The sequence below is a fragment of the Coturnix japonica genome, chromosome 26 (genome assembly GCF_001577835.2).
Source record: "Coturnix japonica isolate 7356 chromosome 26, Coturnix japonica 2.1, whole genome shotgun sequence".
Taxonomy (NCBI): Eukaryota; Metazoa; Chordata; class Aves; order Galliformes; family Phasianidae; genus Coturnix; species Coturnix japonica.
This window is the reverse complement of record NC_029541.1, coordinates 834,855-849,052: the sequence shown is the minus strand read 5'-3', so window position 1 is coordinate 849,052 and position 14,198 is coordinate 834,855. Positions and strand designations below refer to the sequence as shown.

At 53.2% G+C, this 14,198-nt stretch overlaps 1 protein-coding gene across 1 annotated transcript in view; it reads right to left on the bottom strand.

The window, feature by feature from the left end:
* Positions 1 to 14,198, bottom strand: part of LGR6 (leucine rich repeat containing G protein-coupled receptor 6) — a 73,828-nt gene that overhangs the window by 3,549 nt on the left and 56,081 nt on the right. The window contains exons 7-17 of the mRNA XM_032449289.1: positions 7,826 to 7,894; positions 7,347 to 7,418; positions 6,461 to 6,532; positions 5,624 to 5,692; positions 4,626 to 4,697; positions 3,687 to 3,752; positions 3,353 to 3,424; positions 3,167 to 3,238; positions 2,725 to 2,850; positions 2,046 to 2,206; positions 425 to 505 (exon numbers count right to left, since the gene is read on the bottom strand). Of these exons, the coding sequence (XP_032305180.1) occupies positions 425 to 505; positions 2,046 to 2,206; positions 2,725 to 2,850; positions 3,167 to 3,238; positions 3,353 to 3,424; positions 3,687 to 3,752; positions 4,626 to 4,697; positions 5,624 to 5,692; positions 6,461 to 6,532; positions 7,347 to 7,418; positions 7,826 to 7,894 (932 nt within the window). The remainder of the gene's footprint in view (positions 1 to 424; positions 506 to 2,045; positions 2,207 to 2,724; positions 2,851 to 3,166; positions 3,239 to 3,352; positions 3,425 to 3,686; positions 3,753 to 4,625; positions 4,698 to 5,623; positions 5,693 to 6,460; positions 6,533 to 7,346; positions 7,419 to 7,825; positions 7,895 to 14,198) is intronic.

The following is a 14,198-nucleotide window of genomic DNA, read 5'->3' as shown; positions in this document are numbered from 1 at the left end:
TTGCTTCTGGGAAGGATTTGGACTTCATGGGAGATGAAGGAGAAGGTTTTGTCATGCAGTAGTGTGGAATGGCTTGGAGATAGCACAGGCTGAGCTCAGAGGGAGCAGGCATGCTTCAAGTGCCAGAGCCTGACTATATAGGTGGGTGATGGAGGGGTGAGAGACTGATAACCGGACAGGGACACCGTGCCTTTTCCCCTCCCCACTAGAGGGCAGCTCCCTCCAAGTAGGAGGGGGAAGCTGTCTCATTGGTCCCCAGCCTGGCCAGAGCTCAGCTGGAGAGCCTGACATCTCAGGTGAGCCAGGATCTCAGATGTGGTTTCTACATGAGGTGCTGCAGGAAGGATTGTGGGGGCCTGAGAGTTTATCCATGCTCAAGAGGGCGCAGCTGTGTTCAGAAGGAAGGCTTTCCTTGGCTGCTCACCGGGACTAGGCGTGCACTGGATAGAGGGGTGCAGCTTCGAGTCCTCAAGGTCCAGCTGGATCTCATCTGCCTCGAGGTCATCTGTGAGAAAGCAACAGAGAAGCAGTGCTTGAAGAAGAATAAGCAGGGCCAGCGGGGCCAGGAGGGCCAGAAGCTTTTCCCACCACCTGCCCCCCACTTAGACCTTCCCAGCATGAGCTGATGGGAGGCAATCCAACCACTTATGGCTCTGTGATCTTCAACGACCCTTCCAACCCAGCCATCCCATGGTTCTGTGATTCTATGATATCCCAAGCAGCAAAAGTTTTGGAGTTATTGTCTTGTAATGAGGTCACTTTCTTGTAGAGAAGAAATGTTTGGGGACTTTTTTCTTCCTGTTACAAGATTCATCTAGCACAGCTAAATCCCACTACTGATCATCAGAAAGGAAGAGCTGAAACATAAATAAATGAAGTAAAGGAGCAGTATCTCAACAGCTTCGTCATCAAAAATAGCTCATGTGTTACTGAATGGAAAGGAGGAAGGATGTTCGTGTTCACTCCACGTTTGCAGTGCTGTGGTTTGGTATTTCAGGCAAACCCAATGCTTTAACATCCGAAAATGTGAGCCTTTATGAGCTGCTAAGAGACTCATCTGGCACAGACTGTGAGCATTTGGTGTTCTTCTCCAGTTTCAAGTGGAATCCATGGGACTGAGGCCGGCTGGGTGCCTGTGGGAGGGGTTGGGTTGGTGTTTCAGCAGAGTATCCTCGGGTCATCAAAGAGCCCCAGCACTGGTCAGTAGTGGAAGCAGGATGGGGGCAGGGCAGATGGCAGCATCAAGGGATGCAGACCCAGACAGTGTAGATGGCCTCTGTGTTTATGTGAGCAGATAAATACAGCCTCTGAGCTGTGTGCTGAAACATGATTTCCACTCTCCCTACAGAAGAGGGAAAGGAGCTCATGCTTTTCTTTGTATCATTCTGAGGTTCCCTTGAAATGGGATCATACAGGGCTGTACTGAATCTGTGAGTGGCAGCAGTGTGCTTTGAGCTCCCCTCTGATATCCACACACAGCTGGATCCATTATTGGTTAATGCAGAAGCATATTTTGAAGAACAGAAAAAATCAGCTCCAGAACTCCAGAAAATGCTGTTCAGCTTCACCCGTGCACCCTGCATGGGTTTGTATTCCTCACACACCTCCTTTTCTTCCCACCTCCCTGACCTGGGGTGCCCACACAATCCACGCTCCACTCCTCTGAGCTCACTGTCTCCATCTCAGGATCTGCCCTCTGTGTGTCACAGTGATAACAGCAGACATCCTTTCAGAGGCTCTGTGCTGCCCAAATCCCAGTGTCCGTCCAAGCCTGAGTCCCACCTTGCTGCCAGCAGAGTGAAATGAGCACGCCTGTGCCTCCAAGGAGCGCTGGATCTTTCTCTTAGAATGTCAGTGAAGGTTTAGAAGTGCCCAATCCACTCTTCTTCCCACACACTGACATCTCAAAGCCCATTCACAGCAGCTGCCAACAGAGCTGGAGGAGGATCCCTGCAGCTGGCAGCATCCAACCTGCAAACCCAGGGTGACACCCAAACTGCCAGCCTGATGGTGCTGCAGAGCATCATCCCGCCCAGCCTACTTACAGTGGTTGTCTGCATGACCTGGGAAGAGCTCCAGGGCCCTCCTGTGGGGATCTTCATCCTCAGGGCTCACACCTTCTGCCTCCCACTGGTTGGATGCTCTGAAGTATCCACCGCAGCTTCCATAGGCGCAGCACTGGTAGGCGTAAGGTACCTCAAGGACTCTGCAGAGGGACAAAAGGGAACTTGTATGTGACTGAGGTTCCCTATTGCTATGCACTTTGTGCTGAATTTTCATGCATCAGAAGCCAATCCGTCATCCAGTGGTTGCACTGCAGCACAACTTTGGTTCCCTGAAAGGGACTCCATGTGGGACACAGTGAGGACCCACATCACCCCACAGTGACAGGCTCCCTCATTCCCCCCCATACAAACTGAACCCTGCTCACAGGCAGGAGTGAGGTAAGTGGAGGAATGCCCCAGAGGAGCCCTGAGCTGCTCCAAGCTTCCCAGCTGTGTGTGCAGGTTTGTGGAGGGGGGGCTGCCCTGGGAGTGCAGAGCTGCCTTCCCATTAAAGCCTGTAAAACATGAGGTATGTTCGCAGCAGATGGAGCATCTTCTATCTGTTGTCCTGGAAAGCATGGGATAAACCAGGAAAGTGGGTTGACTGATAGAAACAAGTATAGACTGCACAGAGAGTGGGAAGGGAAAGAGTGGACGGGGCCCAGGACACAGACAGTACCTTAATTTGGGAAAGCTGTCCTCAGCAAAGGGCTCAGAGAGAGCTGGGTTGCCCTGCAGCTTCAGGTGGGTCAGGCTGCCCAATCCGCCCAGTGGCAGCGCTGCCAGATGGTTGTCTGACAGATCCCTGCAGGAGGAAAGCAAAGAGCTGGAGTGCACCCAGGGAACTGTGCTGGCCGTCTTGTGCTTTCTGCCTGAAATGCAGTGCTGCAGTGGGGCTGGGTGCTGCCTGGGCTCAGGATCTGCTGGAGCTAATGGATGGGGGCTGCAGCCCACGGGGGCAACAATGAGTTAATGTGTATGCTGGAAGCTCCATGTCACTTTTGACATCAATAGGAAGCACTATGATTCGGTCTGCTCCCACTAGCACCGTGCAGGCACTGCCTGCTGGGCTGCACAGGACACTCTGGTCCCATTGAAAAACAAACATCACTGCCACTTACAGCTTGGTGAGTGAGCGTAGCGTCACAAAGGCATCAGGGTGAATGAAATGGATGTCATTCCAGCTCAGGTCTCTGCAAGGGAAGGACAAGGTGCTGAGATGGGAGCAGAGCCGGAGAGTGAGCGGAGGGAGGGACGGGACAACCTGAACATGAGTGTGGGGCGGCCATCCCCACTGTGGAGCTTACATGGAGCGCAGGGCTGTCAGCTGCACAAAGGTGTCTGCTTTGATTTCATGGATTCTGTTGTGCTGGAGACCACTGGAAAAGCAGAAACTGGTCTGAGGAACAGCTGAATGCAGCGTGCACACCTCACAGCTGGCATAGGGCAAGTCATGTGAGTCTGGGAAACTGCTTTTATTTCATGGGGCAAACAATGCACAAGGAAGGCGCTCCTATTCCACATTTGCACATCTGCATTCCTAGCAGTGAGCGCAGTGCTCTGCCCTCCCAGCACCAGGAGCTCAGTGCTGGGCTGCTCTTCCCACCAGTGTGACCCCATTGCCCTGAGCTCTGTACTCACAGCTCCTCCAGCCGCTGGCACCGGTGGAAGCTGGGCAGGTCTTCAATTTTGTTGTATGACAGCTCTCTGCAGCATAGAACGTTAGGTAGAGAAGAAATGAAGAATGAGTGCCTCTCTTTGGAGGCGGGTGTCCAACCCTGATAGCAGTGCAATTAATGTCACTAACGGGGAAAGAGGAACAAGGAACAAGGAACAAGGTGGGGTGTCCTGATAAAAGCTGGCTCACAAGGAGGGGCAGGCATTGACAACATGAAGGTTTGCAGCCTGATAATTTGCAAACAGAAACACAGCAAACGGGGCCCTGCAGCCCTGAGTGTCCCAAAGGCAGTGGGCAAACTTTGGTGGCAAGATGTCCATCGAGTTGGCTCAGATGTCTTAAGCTTCCTACAGGGTCAGCTGGAGCCAAAACGCTACAGTCTGCTAAGTTACAAATGGTGTTCTTTTATTTTTGTTGTTTTTCTCATTTCCAATTTTTGTGATCCAAAATTCACTCCTGTTGCTTTCCCAGAACAGACTTGTTTTCATTTCCAGCTTGCATGTGTAAAGACTGATGAGCGGCAAACCTCCTTCTTGCCCTCAGGCTGCGAACTTGTATAAATCTGGCTCATGACTCACTTCCTGAGGATGTCCCTGACTGCAGACAAGGTTGGGGACCTCGGGAACAGAGGGGTGTGCAGGCACAGCACTCAGTGTGCTGCTGGTTTCATCAAGTGCCAGCTTAAAGACAGCGCATGCTCTCCCTTTCAGCATCACTCTGAGCCTTGCTGAGCTGATAGGGCATGCAAAAGTCAAGTCAGTGCCTGAGAAAGAGGTGTTGACAACAGGTTGTGTGTGGCTCTCCACAGCCAGACCTCTCCCTGAGCTGGACAAGAAGAAAGCCCGGGTTCTGATGGTGCTTTTCTGAAGAGCAGACAGGACAGAGAAATGCACATTACTCACAGGACGCGGAGGTTGGGCAGCTGCTGGCACACAGCTCTGGGGAGGAGGCAGATGCCTGCCCGGGTCAGCGTCCTGGGGGGGAAGAAGAGGGGAGAGGTGGTGTCAGTGGGACCAGTGCAAGGACTGTGCTACCTGCAAGCCCAGCTACCCAACCCAAGAAGAGGCAGGAGAGACAACGTATGTGAGTTAATGAGATACCCAGAAAGAAACAAAAACTGCCTTCGAAATGGGCACTGCTGCTGGGTCTGGTAAGGGTTAATGCAAGATACTCTGGGACACTGCTGGGTACTGAACTCAGGGGTGTCCTCGGCTGTGTTGGGGCAGCTGGCTGTACAACCTGCTGTCCCAGTTCCCTTCCACCCAGTCTGGTGATCTCTCCAGAGCCACCACTGCTACAGAATCCCTTGTGTGGGGCAGTGGGGTGCCCTGATCCCAGCAGCAAGGCACAGCCAGGACTGGGTGGGCACTCACTGTGCTCCTGTTCCAGCACTGCTTGTAGACCTGTGCCCCACAGAGACCCACGGGGCTGCAGACAGAGTGTCCTGCTGCTGCCTGCTCCCCTGGGCATGCAGCCCCCAGCCCCAGTGAGGCAAACACAGCAGAGGTTCCCACTGCAGCACTGCGCTGCACCGCACGGCGCTGGTCCTGGGGTGGGCAGACAGGCACTGATCCCAACAGACCGCAGCCAAAGGCTCATTCCTTCACAGATGCAGAAGGAAAAGAAGAAAATAATAAAAAATAATAATAATAATTTAAAAAATTAAAAAAAAAAAAAAAGAAAAGAAAACAACCCCAAAAGGTCAGAGCATGCTCAACAGTACCGAGAGAGCAACTCACGGAGAAGAAAGCTGCTTTCAGGAGCCACAGGGATGAAACGAAGCAGAGAGGTTTGTGCCCAGGAGGGGCAGAGCTGCACAGCACTGTGAGAGTTGTCCTGGACCGCCTTGAAGAGGGCAGAGCACAAATAGCGGGGTAAAAGGGAGAGATTTGCCACTCACAAAACTTCTAGGCTGGTGGTGCCTTTTAGGTCTGGGAATTCTCTGATGTCTGTTGCACCGTTGAGAGACCTGCAGGGAAAAAGAGGTGAAAATGACGGGGTCAGGAGCAGCTGCCTAAGGGCCCAGATTGCCCCTCATCCCCAAATGTGGTGATGGGAGGCCCAGAACCTGAGGTGCTGCTCCCATTTGTGTGCCACTGCTGCTGGGCAGTGGGCAGACATCTCCCATGACACTGATGCACTGCACTGGGGATGACTGTTGCTCTGCAGAGAGCTTTGGCAAGCTTGGACCTCCTCCAACCACTGACATTCTCGACAGGATTTCTACCCAAATTGTGTTATTAAATAATAATTTAAAAAAAAAAAAAAAAGGCAGTTTCCATTGGGAAATGCAAGAAGGGCATCCTACCCACCCCTTCCAAGCTTGGGTATTTGTTGCAGGAGGATGCATGGGCATTCAGAGGAAGGATGTTATCAGCCTATGTGTGTCCTGCAGTGACAGGCTGGCTGTGGTTTGTGAGGAGTGATTCTGAGATCACCTCTGCCCCAGTCTCCTGCTGTGCTGCAGCAGGGCTGCCGACAGTGGATGTAGAGCTGCTGCTGTGGTGCCCAGCATGCAGTGGTGGCCCTGAGCAGGCTTAGCACTATGCAAAGGAAGCACTGTCACCTCTGGCTTCCCAGCCAAATTATTTGGGTGGGACAGAAGAGTGGACTACAGCCTCCTGTTGGCATGAGGCCTCTGGGAAACAGGACATGGAGAAGGTCATGGAGGTGTCCTGCTTGTGAGGCTCAGGCCTTGGCTGTGTTACTTATTTGAGGACCTGTCTGGGGAACTTACAGAGTGTGTAGCTTTGGCAAGTACTGGAAGGCAGACTGTCCAACAAACTGGATGGGGTTGTCGTAAAAATGTCTGCAAAGGAAATGGGCAACTGGTTAGATCCTGATGTGTATGCAGGAGAAGATGCAGTTACAGGTAAGAGCCCTGGGGCAGTAAACTGCAAGCTGAGCAGAGAGTGCTGGCTACTCCGTGAGGAACCACTGCTTCCCAGGCTCTGCCAGAAGCCTCTTTGGGCTGAACATTGGTTAAACTCAGGTCTCCAGTCCTGGTGCTCTGGAAGGATCCTTTGGAATTCTGCTGAAGCAGGCAGGCTGTGAAGAGGCAAAGTCCTCCACTGATCTTTCTATGGTGCAACACCTTGCATGTGACCATACCTCTTATCTTACATACCCCCAGTACCAGCATCTGTCCTACCTATCACACTCAATGGAGGGAAGCGGGGACATGAGTATGCCAGATGTGTCCCATCCCCACATCACTCTGTGGGGAAGATAGGGGAGGAGGGGGGGAGCTTTATTTTGACTGGGGCAGGAACTGTTTTCACCCAGCTGACCACTGCACTGCTGGTACTCCTAAACATGAGGCAGATGTCACCCAGGGCTTAGGAAATCCCCTTCCACACAGCATGGCCTTGCATTTCCCATTCCTTCATCGCTGTCAGCCTTGCTGGCTGCAGCAGAGTTCAGCTGAGGATAAAGGAGAACCCATGGCAGAGAAGCAGAGGCGTAGCTGAGCAGGAGTTAATTTCAGCTTCTATTAACCTCCATACAACAAACGTCAAATTGCGGTCATGCTGACAACTGTCAGAAATCCCAACCTAAGGTGTAAGGAAATGCCTTTTCCCGGGGGATGTAAAGATTTAGGAAACACCGTTTAATTTTCTTACATTGTTTGGAGAAGGGGATTCCCAACAAATGCGTTCTCTGGGATAGCTTTGATGTTGTTGTTATGAAAACCGCTGTTGGGAGAAAGAAACATCTTGACATTAATGCATTAGAAGGGCTCAGAGACACCTGCTTTCCTCAACACTTCTGGAGGCAGAGGCCCTTTAGAAGATGCACATAAAATAGGAGGTGACTGCTCAGTCCTGCCTGCAGCATCAGCTCAGTGTGTGGACAACATCACTTCTAGGGACAGAAGAGCCCTGTATGCTGCCCTTAGCCCTGTCTTGGGTCTTCTACCTTTGTGGGTATTAATTCGGGTGATTTTGAGGGGATGAAGTGCTGCTCTGTGTGTAGTGGGGAGTCAGAGAGAGAAAAGAAGGGCTCGAACTGAGTGCCCTCCCCCGTGAGAGCACAGGCAGTGTTTTGTAGGTCACTCTCCAACAGAGAACACTTCTAAAAAGGAATAAGTAGGAAATCTCACAGCTCCTGCAGTCGGCCCAGTGTCCGAATGGCCCCCGGGAATTCCAGCAGCTCATTGTAATTGAGATCCCTGAAAGACAGAGAGGAGAACAGTCATCAGTGTTACCAAAGGAACTCAGCGGAGTGTACCTGTGCTTTGAAGGCATGAAAAATTGGTTGTTAAGCATGGAAGAAAGGCTTTTCCTACCATGCCCATCCAGCCACTGCTGCAGGAACATACTCTGTGAGGAGCACTGTGGGATGAGAGCCAGTCCAAGCCACAGCTGCTGCCATCTGCATTCTTTCACCACAAGTCTCTTGGTGCCCAAAGCTAGGCCACGCTGCTGCTTTGCATCCCCAGAGTGCTCAATTCCCCCCTCCCAGGGTCTCACCCCAGGCACTGGGGCTGGGAGCCATTCATCTTGCCTTTTCAGGTCGCAAAAGGATATTATGAATAACATGAAACACAGAAGGGTTCAGCTCAGCCCGTGGAAGGGCTCCCTCTAATTGTAGCGGGGAGCAGAGACCCGCAGAGCAGGGGGCAGCTTCCTTGGTGCTTCTCTTAGGGGTGCTGGAGCTCCCAGCTTCTGGGACATGATAGGAACGGCTATGAGGAGTGTGCTCTGAGAAGGACCAGGTCTTCTTCTGACAGCTGGGATGAATTTCACATTGAAATCATGAGCCAAATGTGGAAATTATGTGGAAGAGGTGTTGACAGCTCTGGAGGTTCAGTTTAATTTGTAGTATAGCAGTTAAAATAGAATATGTTTAATACAGGTGGTCATAGTGACAAGTGCAGTTTATTACCCTAACTTGGCAACTAGGATCCCTAAGGGCAGCTCCAGCCAACACGTACCCCTCTGGCTCCTGCAGGACAGCCTGGACCCCGAGGGCTGAAAACTCTGACTGCTTCCTCCCTGCATGAAACTCACCAAGTTTTAAGTGGGAGATACTCTGGAACAGGAGAGTAATTACAGGCTCCTGGATATTACTGTATAATTACACTTAATGGACCTCAAAGTAATTACCGTGTAACCTGAATTGTGGTTTACAGAACAGAAATAACCATCCACTCACACAGCAATGAGTTGCTGCCCGATTTCTTCGTAATCCTCATCCCCTGGTCCCAGGCACAGTGGTTCCATTATGATCTCCTTGCAGCCCCCCTCAACCCTCCATGGTTTCATTGGCCACATCCCTGCATGGCGGTCACTCTGTGTCACTGCTTTGGCTTTGCCCGCTGGGTGCTCCCATGGTAAAACTCCAGCGATACCCAACATGCCTGCAAGCAGCCGCCAGGTGGGAAGTATTGCCCAACAGAGACAGAACTGACATCACCTCTGATTCACAAACAGAGGTGTTGGATCTGTACCCAATGCTACTGACTGGGGTAATTCAGCACACTGCAAGATTTGCGCCCGTCTTTCTCTAGAAATGCATTTCCTTTCCAGGCCGGGTCTCTTCCAGGCAGGCTGCTCTTTCATCAGCAGATGAACGTTCTGTTTGTACCTCGATGTGTGTGCAAGTACGCACAAGACCCGTTCTTCCTGAGTGAGCACACACCTCTCCCAGCCTGGCAGCATCCCCGCGCCTCCCCCGCCGTGCTCGGTGCACACAAAGAGTGCTGTGTTCGGCAGATCCCTCTGGGGAAGAAAAGCCACCGCCGGCTCCTGGCATGTGCTGGGCTTGTTGGGAAGTGGAAGTGCACCCAGGTGTAGTCACGCTGCTGCAGCCTGGCTGCCAGCAATGCCGCTGTGCCCAGGAGGAGAGGTGATGTGCCCACGCTCACTCTTGCCAGTGCTTCCTGGTTTTCAGTGTGGTGAAGTTCTTTGCCTGGAAATAAACCCATCTGTCCTCATTACCGTCTTCCTGAGCGCTGTCCCTGCTCTGGGTGCAGCCTTGCCTCTAGCACTGCCCTGTGCCGGATGTGGGGAGCCCATCCGGTTGGGTGCTGGGTGAGGAGCACTGAAGTGCTCCCCAGCCCTCAGCCCTTCCCAGCAGTGGGGCAGCTCGCCCCAGGCCCTAAACCCAGGGCAGCACCTGAGGGCAGCTTCCCTGTCTCTTTTCTTTCCCAGAGCTCGAGCCCAGCCCTAGTTCAACCAGTGGCCCAGAACTGGTCCCCAGCCATCACGTTGGGCAGCAGTGGTGTCAGTGAGGAGCTCCACAGGAGCAGACATTTCTGCTCACATAGGAAAGTTTGGTCCTCGGGTCCTTCTGCAGACATCTGAGCCTCTTTTCAGGGGCTGGATGGGTACTTTCAAGTGTCCATTCCCTCTCCCTGGCTTATCTGAGCTTTTCTGGCAATGTTTTGCTGGTCACAACACTTCAATGGTCACAACCCCACCCTCAGGTCCTTTCTGCATCATCCAGCTTAGGGATGATGTGGGGATGGCTGCAGAAGGCCTAACCTGCCGCCAGGTGACACTGTCACCACTGACTGCAGTGGCCCATGGGCAGAGGGGGCTGTGGGGTAGCACAGGGGCATGTGGGGCTCTCAGGGCTGCCCCGGGACTTCACACTGCTTATGGGATCTCAGGGCTGTGGTGTGTCCGGGACAGCGGACCCAACTTCAGCACTGCAGGACTGGAGAACACCAACACCCCACAGCCATCTTCACCCCAAAGCAATATGAGAACTTCATTTGGAAGCAAAGTCTTTGGACTTTGGAATCAAAGTCACACAGCCCACAGGTCCTACAGAAGCCGGCCGTGGAAGATCTGCTTTCCTCAGCTGTGCTCCACTTCACAACACAAACCCCTTGGAGGGCATCTGCTCAGCCCGAGCACAGCGGAGCAGCTGACTTCGCACTGCTGTTATTTCTAGTGAGCCTGCAGCTTTGTACGGGGAAGATCTTAACCAGGAAGATCTTAACCAGCCCCATCTACGTAGAAATGAAAGCAAATCGACATCAAAAGCGCAGCTATTTTGGGCTCTAAGTGCTGGGCTGATTTGGAGCCGACAGCACACAGCACTATTAATACCTCAAATTGGGCCAGAAAGAGAGGAGGGGAGAGTCTCAGGTCAATTTTCTGCCTGTTAGGGGCTGTTAGTGGTTCCAAGCAGGAAGCCAGAAAAGAAAAAAAGAAAGAAAAGCAATTATGCAGTACTATAAATTCTTGCATAAGCCACAAAACACCACAAATTTGCAGCTAATAAACCTGAAGATGCACACAATTAAGAGCGGGAGTCAGTACACTGCTGACTGTTTGTGTCCCAGCGCTGCCTCCAGTGCCCGCGGTGCTGCGTCCCCTCCTGCCCTGAACTGACAGCTCTCCAGTAATCACCACTGCTGCAATGGGACAGATTTAATTGGGACTCGGGGAGGCTGCGGTGAGCGCCCAGCCGACCCGCTGCGTTCTGCCATAGCGCTGTGCTGGGCTGCTCACCGAGCCCACGGAGCTGCCATTGGTGCCACGCTTCTCTCATGTCACATCAGCACAAACCCTAAATGGAGACTTGTGAGAGGTGTGTGCCCAGGAGTGTGCCAGAGAGCTGCCCTATGGCGGGATTCACCCATCGGGCAACACTGGAGGGAGAAAACATGGTCCAGAAAGGCCATCTTAGCAGATAACAAGAAGCACCTCGGATGCGATGGCAAAGCTTGTGGGTGCCCCGAAGGAGCAGAGCTGTGGGTGATGTTGGTACCTGATTTCTTCCAGAAGAGCAGTGAGTTCCACACAGGGCTGTGTGCTGACAGCCCAGTCTGGAAGCACCGAACCTCTTGCACAGTGCTGCACATCCCGTGGGGCTCACAGAGGATGAGCCCAGCTCACAGAGACCCGTCTGTATGTCCCGCATTGCATGTCAGCAACTGCCGGTCCCGGAGCTCTGTTCTCCATTTAAAAACGCAGCAGTGCCCAGAATGTGTCTCTTCCAAGCAGCGCTGCTGTCTGCTCTCTAACTGAGGAAGGTACTGAATTAAATGTGTTTTCAATTCCGTGTGATTTATTTAACAAGGTCGAAACAAGGCTTTGAGAGCCGGATCTCCTGGGGGGTCCCGGGAGCGCAGGCGCTGCTATGCACGAACCATTAAAGAAAGACAAATGGAGCGGAGCGCAGAGCGGAGCCGGGGGGGACTCAGCTCAGCCCACCTCGGGCGGTGGGACACAAACGATGGCCGCGGGGCTGATGGGTCGGGAAGGAGAGGGCGGAGAGCGGCCGCGCTTTGACCCGCACGAGGAGCAGCGGGGTGGGGAGATCCGCCTGGTACAGCGGAGCGATGCTGAGCTGACCAGTAGGAAGGATATGGGAACCTCCCCACCCCCCTTGGGGCACAAACCTGCACACCCTGCAGCAATTTAGTGTTGGAAGAAAGGAATGGGACGGGGAGCAGCGCTTCTGAGTATTAGGAGGAATTTCTGCCCTGCAGTGATGCACTGGCACAGGCTTCACAGCGAGGGGGTGGGTCACTGTCCTGGAGGGGTCCAGAACAGCAGAAGGGGATGAGCCTTCCAGCACAGTCATAACCCAGGTCACCTGTGTTGGCTCCGCCCTCAGGAGAGGAGCAGCAGACTGGGAGCAGGCAGCCCATGGAGGCCATCCCTGTGCACGCAGACAGCAGTGAGTGCTTCTGGTACCTCGGACTTTGCCCGGGTGGAAAAGTCACCTTCCATGCTGTGATGGGAGCAGGCGATGCACTTTTGCATAACCACACAGCTCTGAGCTGCGGTCCCTGTTCCCAAACCCCCCTTCTCCATCTCCTGCCTCCACTGGCAGTCAGCAAAGCATCCACAGGGAGGTAAACGTTGGCAAAGCCAAATCCCACCAGAAGAGCAAGGCAGAGTTTTGCAGAGCAACGCTTTGGCCCTAAAAGGGTTAAACAATCCTCATACAAACTGCAGTGGAGATATTTCCCATTTCCTTCCTCCTGCCTTCAGTGCCTGAGGTGTACTTTATATTAATGCTTTCTTTTCTCCTTCCATAGAAAACGCCGCTCTTGGAGGAGGCTCCAGCTCTGCTCTCCTTTTGCAGCCTCTGCTAATTACCCAGATAATGGGGCAGCGTGCTGTGAAAGCTGTGGTCAGAGCTTTTCCTGTGAGGCAAGGCTAGGCAGCACGACTGCCCACAGCAGCCAGTTTGGGATCCAGCCCTCCCGAGATGGTTTTAATTTATTAGCACTATTAAATATATATATACGTACACACATATATATATATATCAAGAGGCTTTTAAATGAATGAAGATTTACTCCTTTCAAGTGGTTCATGTGACAAGGGGGGGAGCTGGCAGGTATGGGGAGGCATTGAGCAGTGGGGTCAGCTCGGGTGGGAGCTGTAGGACCACTCAGAACCACATCCACCATCACATCCCCACCTGGATGGGGCAGTCTGAGGAGCCAGGGCTTTGTCTGCTGCTGCATCAGGGCAGGGAAGAGCCCTGAGTGCTGCTGTCAGTTCAGTGCTGTGTGTGCACATCCCTGGGCTGCACCTCTGGGAAAGCCACTGCCTGTCCTGCTTTCTTATCTTTGCAGTTCTCCCTTGCCACCTTTGCCTACAAGCTGAGCCCTGAGCAGGCACTGGGGGCAGCAGCAGGGGCACACAATGATGGGGGACCCTGCATGCTGCCCCAGCTGCCCCCTCCCAGCTCCAACAGCTCTCCTTGTCCCTCTGCCTGGCAGCCGTGCTCAGGGCTGCAGCGCTGCCTCTCCATGCCTGGGCAAAGCAGTGCTGATGGGAGGAAAACCACTTTCTCCTTTTCAAAGCTCTCAGCCCGCAGGTGTTCTCAGGGAACTGCTCTTGTTTTGGGGAAAGACTCAGGAAGATCAGTGCAGGAACCCTTCCATCCCCTCCAGCCACCCTTTGTGCTGGGTGCTTCGCTTCGGGGATGCTGGCGAGGCTGCAACCAGCAGGAGGGGAAATGCAGCGTGATGCTGCTGGGAGCTGCGGGCAGCTCTGAAACACAGAAATCCACTCCGGGATCCCTTCCAGGGGATTGCTCTGAAGTCACCGAGGTATTCAGACACATCTCAGGTTGCTGCCCCTTTCAGCCCCTTCCATCCCAGGGCTGGGCCATCCTTTGTGCACCCACCTTCACTTCCAGGTCCACTCTACAGAACATTGACATCATGGGGAAATAGAGGGCCAGCCCACTGCACCCAGCATTACCTATCTGATGAGCCCCATGTCAGATGCTGCAAGGCATGGAGAACCCAGGGTTGTTCACCCTTCCCCTGGTCCCTTTCCTTCCTTCTTCATTTCACTGCACGGTTGCACTGGATGACCTTGGAGGCCTTCTCCAGCCTTGGAGGTTCTATGATTCTATGACAGTGTCATCTGCAGAAGGTGAAAAGAGGCTGTGGTCACCCAGTTTAGGCAGCTGGCAGATGGCAGCCTGGTTCATCCATGATGAGCTTTTCCCCCACAGCCCAGTCGGGTGCTGTTTCTCCAAAAGCTTTG